The 17,896-nt window shown below is 40.2% G+C and overlaps 2 protein-coding genes across 2 annotated transcripts; both read left to right on the forward strand.

The window, feature by feature from the left end:
- The first annotated feature begins 5,159 nt into the window (after positions 1-5,159).
- On the forward strand, positions 5,160-12,575 carry prelp (proline/arginine-rich end leucine-rich repeat protein). Its single transcript, XM_008296030.1, has 7 exons — positions 5,160-5,250; positions 8,708-9,152; positions 9,239-9,424; positions 9,522-9,679; positions 9,773-9,969; positions 11,558-11,633; positions 11,797-12,575. The coding sequence occupies exons 2-7, from the start codon at positions 8,712-8,714 to the stop codon at positions 11,885-11,887; spliced, it is 1,149 nt and encodes a 382-aa protein (XP_008294252.1). The 5' UTR covers positions 5,160-5,250; positions 8,708-8,711; the 3' UTR covers positions 11,888-12,575.
- Positions 12,576-14,713: 2,138 nt separating this feature from the next.
- il19l (interleukin 19 like) lies at positions 14,714-17,489 on the forward strand. The gene is made up of 6 exons (XM_008296031.1): positions 14,714-14,788; positions 15,272-15,451; positions 16,000-16,062; positions 16,214-16,366; positions 16,473-16,535; positions 17,081-17,489. The coding sequence occupies exons 2-6, from the start codon at positions 15,290-15,292 to the stop codon at positions 17,165-17,167; spliced, it is 528 nt and encodes a 175-aa protein (XP_008294253.1). The 5' UTR covers positions 14,714-14,788; positions 15,272-15,289; the 3' UTR covers positions 17,168-17,489.
- The last annotated feature ends 407 nt before the right edge of the window (positions 17,490-17,896 follow it).

The raw sequence follows: 17,896 nt of genomic DNA on the forward strand, positions 1-17,896 counted from the left end.
CTTGTTAGCTGCAGATGATAAAACACACCAAAGTTTTTTAAGCTAACAAATAGTTACTGGTCAGAATATGAGAAACCTGCTTATATGTACTTTTATCTGACATTAAGGCCCTCGATGAGAATCCTTCAAAAAATGACATAGAACTTTGGGCAGTAATTTTGTCGCAGTAATTACTGTTAACTGCATATGTGCTGTGCAAAAATGAAAAAGTTGGCAAGTTTAGTAACACTGGCTAAAGGAAGATCAATCCAAAAAATGCAATAAAGACAAACCAACAAGCTCTTACTCTGAAGTAGCACATCTCTTTGTAACTTCAGATAAAAGAAAGCTGCACCACATACAGTAGATATTGAAGATTTCCTATTTGCTATAAATTTGTACTCTCTCTTAAACTGCTGGGAACGATTACAAAGCACTAATCAAATTCAGATACGACAAAAATAAAGCAGGGAATAAGATAAACAAAACTGAACAAGATGTCTGAACCGCATTCAAATCTAACAAGTGTTGGATGTTTTTACTGAGCAGCATGGAAACCCATAGAGTTCATGGAGTTTAATCAGAACATGACAGGACACACAATGCCCATCTAGGATGTCTTTGATCAACCGTACGCAGTCATCTGATGACACTCAGCTTGCGGATTGGAGCTGGTTAGACCCATCTGTCACATCCAAAGACTAGAATCACAAATAAAGATCGCTGCCAGGCCCATCACAAGATACATAAAAGTGCTCTGAATAATCCTTGTTGTAATTATATATCATCTTTTTTACATAGCAAAGTTCAATTACCTGGTTAGAAAGTTTTAAAATTAAAATTTAAAACTATGCGTCCTTCCTCATTGAAAATAATCTATGAATATGCACATTTTTTCATTTCAAACGTTTAACCAGCTACATCATTTGTCGTATGGGCAACACAAGCTTCAAGATTCATGCTTGTGCAAGGTACCAGTTAAATCAGGATCAGCTTTTAAATCAGTTGTGATATCACAAATCCTGCTTGCAGCAACACACCTTCAACTCAGAGAACTTTTCCAACCTCAGCAGATGAATTTGAGGAAAGTCTTCTCGGGCCAAAGTCTGCAGATACACATCACTCTGTAAAGTGAAGCTCAAACATCCAAGAGAGGCGACATTTGCCAAAACACGTTTTGAGTGAAAGGTCCCTTTAAACATTTTTAGTCATCTTTGAGGTATTCTCTCTCTGAAAAAAAGTCGCTTACTATACTGCACCACTGAAGTCCATCAGATTGGGTGTAAACTGTGTGAGCGAAGGCCTGTCTGGGCTGGACGATGTTTGATTTTGTGCATGATGGATGAGCTTAGATCTGGAAGTGTCCACTGTGCAGGTGGTTTGCTTCTAGTGACATGCAGAGCAGTTACTCACTTGAGAAATACTTTTCAGTATAGTATGCAGATTGTGATTCTGTCATGACATCAGTCTCATCAGCTGCCATTTGGATCCACAGTCTGATGGTTCTCAGTGTGTCATTGCACTGCTATGATGGCCCTGCAGAAAAATACGACATTATGAGAAATGTTTAAAACTCACCTGCATGTATTTGAATGACAGAAACTAATTTTACCAACATTACATTGATGCGTTTTTTTTTTAACTGACTTCATACATAAACAAAGTCCCTTCCAGCTACCTGTCTCCTCTGATAAACACATACGTCAGTGACATAAACAGCGCCCTGTAGAAAGGCAGGTGGTGTAAGTGGCTGCAAAAGCATGAAAACAGAACTACAACTCTGTATGCTTAATTTCTGGAAGACAAAACAACCATAGAAGAAAGTCTGTCAATGTGCAGAGTTGGTTTTGACATTTCATCTGCGAAATGTTTATACAATAAACTTCACTTTCCCCTTTCACATAAACACCCTACATTGTTTTTGAATGTATACCAGAATTTATTCATGATTGATTCAATCATAAGGCGTTTTTTGCAGTCATAAAATGATTTATGAGACAGTAAATGTGTGTTAGTATGAAACGTTCAAGGGCAAACACATTGAGATTACTGTAAACATTTGGTTTTATGAATAACATTTGCCAGCGCTCTGGAGTTTGACTATACTTTAGAAAAGAGAAAGTGGGCGCAGCCTGCACAACTTGAGTATGTATACACGGTGCTAACAGGATGCTGCAGTAAAACACATTAGAAAGTTGCCTGTAAATTTTAGGGGGAGAATATTAGTATTCATTTGGCTCTACTTCCTCTGGGAACATTTCTGGCTGAAGCTCATGCGCGTCCTCTTTAAAGCAAACAGTTTAATCATCCAGATCACTCTGTAGATGACAGAACAGGCCGTTCTTGGAAAATTCTCAGATTATTATACACACCAAGTCGTTTTGGGCCTGAGCCTGAGCCTGCCCTGCTCTCTCCATCTGCTTGGAAAACAGCTGCTGCGGTATGTAATGGGACCGACGAAGACTGTTGCTTAAAGATTTCCTGCAGTAAAAGCAGGTTTTCGGCCCTATAAATATCTGACTTCTTGAATCAACAGGTTGAATTCAGCCCTGAAGAGAAAGGAGCGCAAACATTCGACCGTCTCTGTCCGGACTCTGCGTGAATCTGAACACTGCAGGCCAAGCGGCTACATTCCACAGGCCATGTGACTCAGTTTCCACATGCAAAACCAAACCACACAGTATTATTCTCAAAGTTTAGCCTCTTATGCTCTGAATAATTCAACACGAATAGTATAATACAGCACATGTATGATGTCTAAATTTGTAGAATAATGGGCTGAAGATGGGCTTTGTCATTCTGAATGTGCGCTGTGTTACATGTTTTCCACACAGGGCACTAAATATGTGACAAAAAAGTGTGAAGTGATCATATTGATAAAAGCACTGCTAAGATTCAGGTAAGTATCTTTTTTGCTTTCAGACAAAAATAAATGAAGCTACAACCCACAGATATTTGACGGGTAAGAAAAGAAGCGCAGATGATCACACTTATCTGGCTTTCCTGTCAATTTAATGAGTGAACACTGAGCCTTTTTGTGTATAAAATTAAACTCAGATCAGTCAAATGTTAGAGGAATCAATTGCTTTCCAATTTGTGCCAGTGGGAGGTATTAAACGGACAAACAGTTTCTCCTTTTTTCTGTCCAAATCATATAAATTTCAATATATCTTTGAGGGCACCATGTAAGCTAATATTCTATCCACAGATAATAATACACTTACTGTTCCCTGACTTTTATATCTTGTTTCCCATTGTGTCCCTCTAATCTCCACAGTGTGTTGTATTTTTTTGTCTGTATTTCATTTGTTTGTGTCCATGGTAAATCATTTCCTGAGGAATTTCAGAAAGGCCTATTGAATTCTATGAGACTGTTGCAGTGTTGCAAAGCAGATTAAGTTCAGTACAGTTGAACTCTGTTTCTCAGTTCACCTGTCGACTTTCCCTCCATCCAAGCAGCGAGGTGAAAGAACTGAAGGAGTTACGTCACAGTTTTCCACTCTTTAGCTCTCCTCTCCGTCATCAGTGACTAAACTATGTTGTGTTTACACCTCCTGTTGGACCATTCATAGTGAGTCAATTGTCTTTGTTTAGTCAGAATAATTCTGTAAAAGAGTGGAATTCTCAGTCTCTAACTAGACTAGACTGCATCATCCACTAGGCCTTCTTTGTTGCCTGAGTCTCTCATTTGCAGCTCATTTTGCCCCTTTCAAACATCGCCCTCCTCTGCGCAGAGACGCTGCAGCCACAGACCAGTCCTGTCACATTTAGTGTCAGTCCAGAGCCAAACAGTAGCAGGATACCAATAATTTGTGGCAGACCACTTCACTGAGAAAATGACCCTGCTTTAATTTCCAGTATTTACAAGTTAAACCTCTTGGTTGCTGTTTTAAATTAATTCTGATGATATTATGAGCACGATTCACGAAACGCTGAACCAAATCATGAAATATTCTTTTGAAGGCTATTTCAAATGATGTCATCCCCGAAAGCAGCACAAAATAAAAAACTTTAACACAGAAATGAGGTCGCTGCTGTTAATCGCAGGAGCTGAGTCATTAAATAGCTTTCATGAACGCTTTTAACTGGTAGCAGAGATGCAGACTGAGATGGAGCACCCACCCAAAAAAAACTGACGTATTTGTTACATTTACTCTTTTTTTGGTGTCTTGTGTCCTATTTGTTAAAGTTTTCTTTTCTTTCTGAGTTGGGATCAGCGACCGATCCAGATGTTTGGGCCCAGCTGAGTATCCCAAATCTGATGACTGAGTAGGAGACAGCAGTGCAGTGGGGAGAAGCCTGGAAGGAGACGTGTGTGTACATGTGTGTTAGAGACTGATCCCCACATATGTTCGCCTCATTATCGTGCGGCTGCAGCTCACCAAGCAGGAATTCAGGGCAGCAAACACATGTCCACCTCCTAACCCCCAGTGACATATAAGCACACACACACACATTTGCTCTACACTTTTTTTTTTAAATCACAATGCCACCCAGCCCCACTTCCTGAGAGCCCCACCACAACAACCAGGGCCTCCGCTGGACTCTCAGTAATCAGACTGCTTGAGTTTACTTATACTAGAGGAGGAGGGGGGGAGAAAAATCCTCCTGGACGTCCAACTGACACAGAAAAGATGCCATGGAGTCAGTGGAGAGATGCTGCTAATGAAAAGCACATGACTGGATCCGTGTGCAGCCATCTAAACAATGGCGGAGTGGGTGGGAGACGGAGAAGAGATGCAATAACAGCTGGGCTTTCCCTTACAGAAGTCCAGTGTTCACAGCATTTCTCAAAGACCTCTGATACAGAAACACATGCTCGTGCATACACACAAATATGCAAACATGTCCAAAGTACCCTTGTTTTTTTGCCTTTTTTTTTTTTTTTTTCACATGAGACAGACACTCTCATCCATCGGTGTGGCAAAACAAAATAATAATAAACTGAGATACAGTTCAAACACATGAAAGAGACTGCGGTCTTCCAGAAGGAATTAAGATTAAATCTCTCTGGCCCTCCGCCGAGCAGAGGGGGAGAAAGAACCACTGTGACCTTCAGAGGGAAAGAAGCCAGGGAACAAACCCAACGGCAGGCTTGTCCACCAAAGGAGAGGGAGAGAGGGAGGGAGGGAGGGAGGGAGAGGGAGGGTTAGGGACGGAGAGAAACAGAGGAAGAGAGAGAGGGAGGGGAAGAAAAAGAGTGAGAGAGGCAGAGAGAAGAAAAGACAGAAAACTTGTGCCTTGACAGAAGAGGGCAGGTACCAGAGGCAGGTAAGAAACTTTGTTTGTTGTTTCCAGTGGGGCTGTTTTTGATGGAACGTGATCAATAAGATAAGAATGCAGGCAGGAGTGTGTTTGTGTGTCCAACAGAGAAGCAGAGTAGAGCAGGAGAGGGACGTATTTGTGGACTGAGGGGGGGGAATCCTGGCATGGGCAGCTGAGCCATGCCGCTGTGTTTCTATAGAAACGCTTTGCCATACAAAGTGGTACTCTGTCCTCCGAGGAGCTGCCGCAGCTCCTGCACGCTCACCTTGATTTCATAAAATTTTTTTCCATCACTGAGTGAGGAGAGCTTCGACTCCCATAAAGTGAGAATGTGGAGGAGCTTCAGTTGTGCTTTTGAAAAAGACCTTTTGCTCCCTTTTTGCTGGTGCAATCAGATGGATCCTCAAGGTTTTCAAGGTGGTACATTGACAGGATTTTCCGCTTTACTTACCCTGCAGTGAATTCAGATACTGCTCCAAGATGGGTGTGAGCCAAAATAAAGCTCAGAAAGGAATATTCGCAGAATATATTAAAAACATCTCACTCACTCACTCACACATTTTTCCCTTCACTATAGTGTAAGTGGGTTTTTAAAAAATCCTCTTTGCAGCATGTGAAGAACGTAAAAAAGGAAAACAGCAATCAATCTTGGTTGAGTTGGCTGATGAGCAATACAAAGAAGCAGGGATGACAGCGTTCAGGTCAAACAGAGAAACAGACTGCCTGGAGTCTGTGTATGCTTCTGCTTCTTCTCTCAATGACATTTTTTCTGTGTGAATCTTCCACCTCCTTTACTGTTCATCTATATGGTGTTGCCATAGATACAGATCCAACCTGTGATCCAGAAGGCAGGATCTGTAAATGTGCTGTTTGGTCACAGATATTTTCAGATATCTGGGTCAGATAAATGAATTCTGCTGTGTATGACGTGACTGTTTTGTGCGGTTTTACAAAACACTGGTGATGATTTTTGGTTTAAAGAATGACAGTGGCTGCTCTGCCAAAACAAAATGGAAAAAAAAAAAGAAAAAGATTGGAAAGAACTCATCATCAGGGACTTTGTGATGACAAAAAGCATTATTTAACTGAGTGCCACTTAAAAAATGAGAATTCAGATTTTTTATAGTCTTCAGATACACATTAGTTTGAACAACAGAGTCCAATACATACAGCTCTGATGGTGACAGAAGATATAAATTACTAGTATCACATATTTCTACAATTTAAATTTATCTGAACTTTAACAGCTGCAGTTAAAGAAATCATCAGTTGCTCTTTGCAAATAAATATTTTTTTATGTCAAAGAATACAAAGAATACGTCTTTAATAACTAACAGTGAAATCTTATGTTTGCTTTTAGTAATGGCGAATCTTAATTACAGAGGACAAATGAATAGATGAAGTTCAAAATGCACTGTTGACCATGTAAACAAGAGCTGAGAACATAATCCCACCACTTATCTGCTCCATTAAGTCATATCATGTGGTCTTCATCTAGATTTTGCCAATTTGGCTTCATATGATTGAAAGCTGTCTGGGGTTTAAAAAATGGTGATTTAATTAAACTACATAACATATTGTCTTTTTAAAAGTCAGTTAAAGACCAAAAAAACTCACGAGATAAGGATAATTGGATCTCAATCATCTGTTATCTCATTCCAGTCCTTGTACGATAAGATGGGTTGTCACAGTGATTGTGCCTCTGAGCAGCTGCCATGAGTGCAGTTCTCATGCTGATATGTATCAGATTAACTTATTGAGGTCACAAATAACAAACCAATGAATCAGACGTCTCTGACACTGATTCTTCAGTAGTTTGCCAGATTTCTGGTCATGACTGCAGCACGAGGGGCAGGAGGAGAGCTGGTTCTGGCTCTGAATGACAGGCTGCGAGTGAAACGGAAGGGCAGTGCCAGGGAGGGCTGTCAAAGAAAAGTTCAAATTTGTTTTGTCAGGCATGACAGATTCTGGCGCTCAGCCTCATTCCTGCCCTCTGTTTTATACGTGATGTTTATCAAGCTTTCCGAACCGGAGCGGAAAGATCGGAAACTAATGGTGAATTAATGCTGAAGGATTGTGTATTCGGAAAACTGTGTGGTCATTATTTAGAGCTGGTTTCTACTTTTGATGCACAGTAAGAGGAAATGCTTTAGGGCTTACAAGATGCAGTCAGCATGTCCAAAAAGGATCACTGAAAATGAATTTACCTCAGCTGACGGGCGAATGTATGTGATGGTCAATCGAACAAACTACATCATACACACAACTCAGCCACTTTCAGCTGTTCACATCTGTTGGATATACTTTAAAAAGTCACGAGTTACAGTACACACCTAAACTCCCCGCCCCTCTGCTCTCCTGGTGGAATGAAAGCTCCTGGGTGTGTCTCGGATAAGTCTGTATACAATCAACGTGCTAAAATATGCAAAGAAGAAATTTCATAATGTAAGCAACTCTGGAAACAACGACGCAGCAGCATAAACTCACAATGAAAACACATTCCTATGTAGCTTTGCAAACTTGAAACACTGACGTACAGCAATTAAAGATACATATTGGGTCCAGAAGAGTTTCACTGGGGTTTGGTACAGTTTCCATTGGGCCTCTGCTGGGTCAAAGTGGATTAACCTTCCAGACCTGCAGTTTTCTACCACAGCTCCCCCTCAGGACCAGTGCTCACAATAGAGCCCTTATCCTAAAGCTTTCCTTTGCTAAGTACTAATTTCCTGTATCACCATCCGCCCCCTCTCTTCTTGAATGTAATGATATTAAACTAATTGTTTTTTTCCAACTGGAGGAGTTCATCGGTTTACGTCACTTTGATGTTTGACATTTCTAATCCTTCTTCTACTTGTCATGACAGATGTCGAGCATTTAGTAATTCTCTCACGCTTATAGAAACACTTAAGGACACTGGAAAGTTTAGATGAAAGCTTGGATTGCCCAGACTGTTCTCTCAGTTTGCACATTGGAATTATTTTCAGTTCCACAGGACAGTGAAGTCATAAATAGTGTGGTTTTTTTTGTAAGTTTTTGATGTGGAAACAAAAGTGTACTTGGCATGGCAGCCTGCTGAATGTTTGGGTATACAACAGTACAGACTCAGTGTTTTCATTGTTAAGATGCCAGTGAAACTTGTTTCATGTTTGCCTTGGGCTTTTGACTTGTGCCAGAAATATTCCCACGCTCCTTTCAAAATAAAAAAAAATCCAAAGGCAAACACAAACAGTTGCTCACTGAAAATTTTCAGTGCTATCAAAAATGAGCTGACCATCTTGGACTGCGCTGAGCCTAGGGGAAACGATAAAGGACACACTTGAGTCATCACGCCCACACAGAGCTCCCGGTGGATTGATGTACTTTAGTTTTTAAACTTTCTCTCTTTGCCTAACCCACGCAACTGTACTGTACATACTGTAGAGGAATTACAAAACAACAACTTGCTTTTGGTGCACCATTATAGGACAATGAAGGCTGGTGCGGGACTCTTCTCTGCATTGGCTCTGTTCCTCCTAATCGGAGTCGTGGCCACCCAGAGAGTTCGGCCGCCAAAGAAACCCAAACCCACCAGGCGCCCAGCGCCCACCAGGAGGCCTTCTGTCCCCCAGCCTGCCATACCGGCGCAGCCAGAGCCCCAGGAGCCCACAGACTACCCCCCGCCCATCCTGGGGCCGCCCTCCGTCTACCCTGACTGTCCCAGAGAGTGTACATGTTCTCCAAGCTATCCCAACTCTCTCAATTGTGAGAACCGGAACATCCGTGTGATCCCAGTCATCCCATCCAGAACTCACTACCTGTACCTGCAGAACAATTACATCTCAGAGGTAACAGCAGAGCCGTTCCGCAACGCCACTGAGGTCCGCTGGGTCAATCTGGCAAACAACCGCATCCACCGAATAGACAAACAGGTCAGAGAGTTTCTTCTAATAACATTCATGATTTTAAAAATACCATAAAACCACTTAAAAGCTGTTATTTTGTATCTCTTGTGCAGGTATTTGAGAAGATCCCCGCACTGCTGTATCTGTACGCACAGAAAAACCAGCTAAATGAAGTCCCTTCAGGCCTCCCAGCAAGTCTCGAGCAGCTTCGCCTCGGAAGGAACCGTATTACTAAGATCCCTGCAGGGGCCTTCAGCAAGCTTCAAAATCTGACTCTGCTTGACCTGTACAACAACCAGGTGAACCTCACTGTTTCAATTACTTTTCCAGGAAACGCATTAACAATCCTTCACATATTCTGCAGCAAATATGAGTGTGTGCTGTCTTTTCTATCAGCTAAGCGACAGCGACATAGGAAAGAACACGTTTAAGGACCTGAAGAGCCTCATGCAGCTCAATCTGGCTCGTAACACTCTGAAGAAGATGCCTGCTGGGGTACCAAACAACCTCATACAGCTTTTCCTGGATAAGAACCGTATAGATGACATCCCAAAGCAAGTATACAGTGCGCACAATGTCTCACAGTAGATGGATGGTTGGTTATGTGGTTTCACAGTTGTTGTTATTGTATGTGACTGTCTTTTTAGAGACTACTTCGACGGTTTCACTCACCTGGCGTTTGTGAGGCTGAACTACAACCAGCTGAGTGATAAAGGAGTTCCCAAAGCAGTGTTCAACGTGTCAACCCTACTGGACCTGCAGCTGGCCCACAACCAACTCGCCTCGGTTCCCCTCTTCAACGGGCACCTGGAGCACCTTCACCTCAACCACAACAGCATTGAGAGTAAGTCTTCTTTTTGTTGTACCTCACAGAATCATCTGTAGTTTGCTTTTGGAAGCATCTTAGCTGAATGCTCACATTTAGCTAGAGTAGCTGCAGTACATATAGACAGTTTTTGTAACTGTGAAGTGATGGAAATCCAAGCCATTTGCGATTGATGCGTGTGATTTTCCAGCTTCGTGCATTTCAGAAATTCTTGATCATAAGCCTTCAGAGGTTTATTTTTGTGAGGCATGCTTCTTGTAAAAAGCAAACTCAAACAAAAGTCAGAGCAGCACTCATCCACATCTGCAATCTGGATTCACTGAGTGAACTGTTTGCCGACTCCTGACTCAGGATAGCTTTTATTGATGTCATTAGCCCAGTGATTCACAAACACAGCCTATAAAACGTGTTGGACCCCCATGGATGTTTTATTGCTGTTTAACATTGAATCATGGTCAATTTAATTTGCTTTTTTGGACAAGAATATCGAAAAAAGATTATTTCATGTCAAAGTGAAATCAGCACTAAGTCATGCTAACTAATAAAAATAAATAAAATAAGTGACTGCATGGTATTCACCCCGTTCAAGACAGTATTTAGTAGACTAACTTTTGCTTAATTAGCACCAAGCCCGTGTGGATGAGTGTCAACCAGCCGTGCACATCTGGACACTGCTTTTAAATAACTTCCTCACTGAGTTGCTTGAAGTGTTGAGTCTTCATGGAGTAGTTAGAGCCAACAGTACTAAGTCGTTACTAACAGGACCTTCCAGATACAGGTGTCTTCACATTACAATACCTTGAGACACATTCATTGCGCTCAGATGGTTTCCATTTCACTAATTGTGTGACTTCTAACACCAGTTTGCTGCACCTGTGTTGAATTAGGTGAGTCACTTTGAAGAGGGTAAATACTTATGCAGTCACTCGTTTTATGCTTTTTAATTAATTGATATTACTTTGTGGAAACCTGTTTTCACTTTGACATGAACGAGTCTTTTTGTTTTTTTTCTTTTTGTACATTCTAGTCAAAAAAAACTGAATTGTACTGACCAGATATGATTCTTCCAAGAGAGGTGAAGACTTACTATTTTCCACATAAACGTAGACAGTTCAAAAAGGTTGACTTACTACTTCTTGCTACTGAATTTCAGGCAGCCAGTAGTTGTTTTGTCTCTCTCATGAATTTGTTTGTGTTGACAGTAAAGCAAAGCGAGTTTTTTGCTGACAGGGACAACGGAGCTTAACTTCAGGCTTCCAGAGGCAATAATATTTTTTAAATCACCCTTCAGAAGTTAATCCTCATGTGACGTGTTCCATAATAATTGCCTTTAATTCGTGCCTTCTTCATGTCTTGTCTGTAATTTATTTATCCTTATTATCCCTGTTCCTGCTGTGCTTCCTGACCCCATTTGTTTCTTTTAATGATTTGTTTCTTTCAATGGTTTGAAAGCACTTTAGACTCTGTTTTTAAAAATTGCGGAATAAATTACCATCATTAAATCATTAGTACAATTAACAATCACCACTAAACTCGTAGCTTTTCTTAATTCATCCTTGTGTGAAAGCTTGAAGACTAGATATTCACGGATGTGTTTTCTTAACAGGCATCAATGGCACCCAGCTCTGCCCTTACAGCCTGCATGCCGACCTGAGTGATTACAGCGTGGTGCCCAGGCTAAGGTACGGCACATTATGTCACATCTTGGCACTCAACAACGAGAATTGGCACAAGTTGCACAGGACAAAAAAACAAACAAACAAAAAAGAATTACGTCAACAACAAATGAGTTTTGAAAATCCAATCATTGTGATGGCATGTTAAGCACATGTTTTGTTGCCTCAGGTACCTGCGTTTGGACGGAAATCACCTGAATCCACCCATCCCTCTGGATGTCATCATGTGCTTCAGGCACCTCCACTCTATTGTCATTTAGGAGAAACGTGCCTACAGGCCTGCAGGCTTCCGCACACGCACAAACCACACACACGTACATGCAAACATACAAACGCAGAGTCACTGGGTATAAAGTGAATTCAAGACAACACACAATGGTCAGTGAAGTTTATCCAGCCGTACATGCTGCGTAGCTGAAAGAGTGACTCCAAATATCTGTAAAGCTTTGATAGTTCAAGCTTTTTTAACTTTGATAGTTTCATTGTTGTCAGAGAATCCAACTACGAATCTGCAAAAAAAAATGGATGTAGCAACATTTAGGGTTAGGTTTTTGTAAGAGTTTCAGTTTATCAGTCATATTTTGTCTACAAAAATGCAATGCATCGAATATATATAAAAAAAAAAGAAAAAAAAAAGCCAGAAAATACAGGTACATTGACAGACAGACAGACAGATATAAAAGGTAGTTATGCTTGCTGGCAGTTGTGATCGGAACAAAGCAGCCGCCAGTGACGACAAACAGACCTGCAGTGGATGTCAAAAGACCCAATTTAAAACATAACTACCATGTAGTTGAAACTGTCCCAAATGTGCCTGTGATTTTCAGGGTACTTCATGTAAAAATGTCATTTTATTCTTTTTATTCTTAGTCTTCTGTATATTATTATTATTCTGTATAAAGAAGCTTTGTACAAATAATGGTAAATAAAACGTTTTCTTGGATCTCATTTGATCATGTTTGATGTTTAATTGAAATTAGAAAAAGATCTATTTATTTTTACTTTGACTCATCCCTCTCACATCACTTCACCTTTCTAATGCTGGATGCTCCACTGGCATCAACAGTAACAGGGTAACTGCAGTTTTTGTTTTTTGTTTTTTTGGGGGGGAGGGAATTAGGTATACAGAGCTGTGGAAAGTCTGGTTTAGCGTTGTTTTTACTCAAAATACTTTGGGATTTTTGACCAGCAGTAGAGCTATGGAGCCATGTTTTTACAAGAGGTTCCCTGTTTTGTTTGTATGATGTCAGTGCAGGAGGATGCACAGAGTTAGACACCTTGTGCTGGTGTAACGCTGTGAGGCTGATTCGCAAGGTTATATGGCTGTATGTTATTTTAAATTCATATTAACACATCTGAAATATATAAAATCAGCATGTAAAATCAGGGAATCGGCTGGTAGCCTGATGCTTCAGGCACATACAACATACAAAACAGCAGTGTCGAAGATTTGACTCCAGCTGGGCTCGTCCCTCCAAATATGTTTTAATGGACCGGCAGTTAAACCTTCCAATAAAATCTATGTTTAGATTCGTTGTGACTGATGTTCATATATGTTAAGCGGGGGCTGTCTGGCTTCATTTGTGTTAACCTGACATCACTGGTAGTCATAACTACAAATAGACGAGAGCTGCACAGTTATAATTTATCAAAAACAGAGAGAGAAAAATACATTATCAGTGAATAACAGTAGTTACAAGTGGACAAACATAACCTCAGACTGGCCACAGATTGGTTCCCAATGTGGGTCATAAAATAAATCTGAGGTGTCATGAGATAATTGACAAGACAGAACTGAAAAAATATATTTATTTCTGCTGCAGAAATGTCTGTTGTTTCTTTCACATTGTGAAATACTTTTAGTTTTAACTGTTCTGGTCTCTAAAAACTATTAAATCTGGAATAAAAATGTCATTTTTTTTGAAGAACTGTCTCCAAAGCATTGCCATGCAGCTTTTACAGACATTGCGCTGTTTGAAAACATCACACACAAAAAAGAAAGTTGGAAGACACTGGTCTTATTATCACAATCTTATGCTACCGTACTCTCTGGTGCTTCTGTTATTTTATTCACTCAGAGCCAGAAAACTGTAACTTTGTACCTAGCCTTTGTATTGAAGCAGTGATGGTGATTTATATGACCATAAATATCTTTGACCAGCAGATGAAATATTCTCCAGCTGCTGAGGCTTTTGACTTGAACCAGTAGAGGTTTAATCTTGTTCATGATGACCTCTAGTGGTTAACAAAACCACAGTCCACCAAACATGAAGCATTCCTGAGCTGTGAAGCGCTGTCAGGTATTTTTAGTACAGACGATGACATCTGCATACGTCCTAGAGGGAAAGATTTGGAAATTTTGCACTTCCCTGTCAACAGTTATGTTGCTATACTGTGCTACTGACTAACCTCATATTATTCCATTAATGCAGGTTATTCCTGTTTCCGTTGGACTTCCCTGCTCTCTATTCCTTCCAAGCAGGTGAGCAGGTCTGATGGGTGCTTCCGATCAGCACTCGTCTGACAGGAGTAATGTCACTCCCTGTGAGAGGGTTCCTCAAGGGAAAGAAGTTGGGCAACGTCTTGTACTGCGCTGAAGGAGATGTACAACATTTAAGAGAAGACGTGGGGATCAGTTGGAGGTCAACAAGAAACAAGAAACAAACTGGTGCAACAATCAATCAAACAGTTTGATAGTAGTGCAAAACACTTTTCTCAACACATCTTCCACCTACAATAACAAGCAGTAAGGCCTTTTTGAAAGCTTACTAATAGGAACCGTGCAGTTGCAGAGGAATGATGACACTCTGATCTGATGAGTGACGTCACTAAATAATTACACAACACATCCCTCACCGCAAAGGTGTTTCTCTACACATCAGAGAGGAGGAAATCCTTAATCATTTCTTTTCCGCTTCTTCCATTCAGGTATTGAGACATCAGTGGGCAGTTCCTTTAATTGCAACAAACTTCCTTCTCCTGTAAGCCAATTTGTGCACGTGTACGTGTGCATGTTCATGAATGTGTGTGTGTGTGTGTGTCTGTGCATGCTGTTCAATACCTGGTGAAAAATCCCCCTCACTCCACTATAAGAGGAGACAGCATGGAGACACAGAGACACATCACTCCCAGGACTCCTGATCTGATTAACACACTGACAGGTGAGTTTAAACAGGTGTTCTGGTCACAGTGATGGGGGATGATACTTGTCTGTCGGATGGACTGAGCATAATGTAGCCTTGATGGTGGAGCAAGATTAGAAGGGTTAGAGAATACATTGGAATATCAGAAGTATAGTTTAAGTGCTGAAAGGTACTTTAAAACGCATGCCATGAGTTATGGATGAAGAATTGCATGTGTCTTAGGTTTAGTAAAAGAAAAAGCTGCTTATTTTATTGTTGATTACTCATTTATTGATCAAAACACTAAACGTTTGCTTTTGAAGTCTGTAGATTTTTGCTGCCTTTGTTAATTTATTTATTTATTTTTTTGCTACTTTATGGACAAGTCCTCAATTGATCGAGCATATGTTAAACAGACCAATCAGCGATCAAGTTTATTTTTAGCTGCACCCATACCTGCTTAAAAAATGATTCTCAGGAATTTTTATGAAAAGATTTTCACAAACAAAATGTCTGTGTTAGTTTTGCCTCCAGGTAAACATGGTGATGAAGATGCTGCTCGGCTGCTCCGTCTCTCTGCTCCTGCTGCTCGTCTGTCTGACTGAACCTGTGGAGAGTCGAACTCTGCATCTGGACAGCTGCTCTGTCAATGTTCACATGCATGAGCTGCGCAAATATTACTCTGACATACGATCAAATGCGGTGAGTTTAATACACAGACATTCCTTGAAAACCTACAGTCGTCCTCAAATGTATTCATACCCTCCCATTAAAGAAGGGGGGGAAAAAACAGTAAATAATAATAATAAATAACAAATTTAATGAAAATCATGACATTGCTTTTCAATTGTGGTTCAACAGAAATATATATATATGTATAACACAAACAAACAAACAAAAAAGAAAACAAGCATGATGGGACCCATGAACTAATATTTTGTTGAACAAGCCTTTGAGGTAATCACCGCAATCGAGTGTTTTCTGTAACTCTCAATCAGTTTCTAGTTATTTAAGTGACTATTGTGAATTTAGCCTTTTCTTTAATGGAAGGGTATCAGTAAATTTGAGGATGACTGTAAATCTCTATATAAACCAATGCAACTCTTCATGAAGAATAACATGTAGATTCAAGCAAGCAACAAATACAAATCAAATGTAACAACAAATACTTTTTATGGCACTTTTAAGTGGAAGGGAACTTGCAGACAGTGATTCTAACTCGATCTTTTGTGGGGTTTTTTACACAACAGATATCAGAAGACAGTGAGATCGGAGTGAAACTTCTGGATAAATCCTTAATGACAACTGTTCAGGTGAGGTTTAGTGTTGTTTTTCCTGTTAGTGATGATCATATGCTGTTACATTTATTATATTTGTTTAATTCAAGTTGTTCAGACTATGCATATGAGCATCATAGGAGTGTTTGGAAGGTGCTGTATTCTGACCTTCGTATATCTCTTTCAGGAGGGTCAGAGGTGCTGCTTCTTACGTCTGCTGCTGCGTTTCTACGTGGAGAGAGTGTTCAGCAACTACGCCTCCTCTCAGCCTCAGCAGCAGCGCTGCTCCAGCGCTCTGGCCAACGCTTTTGTCAGCATCAGAAGAGATATCCATAAATGTGTAAGTTCATTTTTCAATACGTTTGTTGTTCAGCATGTGAAAAAACATGTGCTTTGATTAAAAGCAGCCACAAGCTTTACTGATGTTTGTGTTCTGCTCTGTTCAGCACTGCCTCTGTGAGGAAGATACCCAGAGAAAAATAGACTCCGTGCATGCTGAGTTTGACAAGGTATGTAGAATAAAGACAAAAACCACCCACTGTAGACAGTCAACCTTTTCTCACAGCTCACATTCTCACAATGAACTGCAGTAGGTGCTAAGCAGTAAACCTCAGGATCAATTTAAATCAGTCATTCAAATTGTGTCTTAAGCAAAAAACAAGTTATCTGCAAAACACAGCATCCACTGATGTGGACATTTAGTCTTGTTACAAATAATGTAACAGTCACATGGAGGGTGATAGGGGTTAAAAGATTATCAGAGGTTTCTTTTCAAAAGGGCGCTTTATATCTACTTTATTTTATTTTATTTTATTTTCGTTTGTTTTGGCTATTAATAGGAAACCTCTTTCTCCAAAATTCAACAGTATGAATAAACAGGGCAGAATCCTTAAACGGAGTAAACAAAATGGGTTTGGAAGACACTTGTTCTAGCTCCTTTGACCAAATCCTACTGACACTGAAAACTAATTCTGTCATGTGTGTCATGTTCATCACTTAACCTATTTTTCTACTTTCCTTCTCTCTCCATTCGTCTCTGCTTCACGCTGAGCAGCTCCAGGTCGGCCAGGCAGCCCAGAAGGCGGTGGGGGAGCTGGACACTGTGCTAGAGTGGCTGGAGGGACAGAGAACACAAACATAATCTGAATTCATACACTGATATTGGCAAATCTGTCAATTTCATTTTTTTTTTTTTGTGCCATTTTGCATTTCTCTATTTGTACTTGAATTAACTTATCATGTCTTTTTTTTTCATCCACTAACACGTGGACTGATATTTTTATTAGAATATTTATGCTTACTACAACATGTATATTTATCAGAAAATGAAAGCTTTTATGGTATTATATGTGTGTGTCAACTGTAAGGAAATTATGCAGCTTAACAAATGACTACATATTATTTTTATAATGTCAACATTGCTTTGATTTCAACATTAATAAAAACACTACTCTGACATAGTGCCTTGGAGTGTTGCCTCTCAATCAGTGATGTGTGTTCTGCATTACCATCTAGTGGTAATTGATGAAAATGCAGCGTCTTAGGCCAACACAAGACAGAATGGATCACTGTGTATGTGTGTTATCTCCCCGGTTGTGCTGTAAAGCAGTATTTAAAGTGTATCTCACAGATCCCTGTGGTCTGCTGTTCCACAACAGTCCAGCTGTTAGAGTATCTGCAGGACAATGTTAGGACCAACAGACATTTAGAAACTGACATGACATGAATACTAGGGCATTAATTCATGTACAAATTTTACAAATGTGTGGCCGAATCCCTACAGATGGTTCATATAAAAATCTGTCCTTATTGTTGAGACTCATAATTATAATGTCCTGTATCTGACACTGACCAGATAAGTGTTTACAAT

Source organism: Stegastes partitus, unplaced genomic scaffold (assembly GCF_000690725.1).
Source record: "Stegastes partitus isolate 25-593 unplaced genomic scaffold, Stegastes_partitus-1.0.2 Scaffold1096, whole genome shotgun sequence".
In the NCBI taxonomy this organism is placed as follows: Eukaryota; Metazoa; Chordata; class Actinopteri; family Pomacentridae; genus Stegastes; species Stegastes partitus.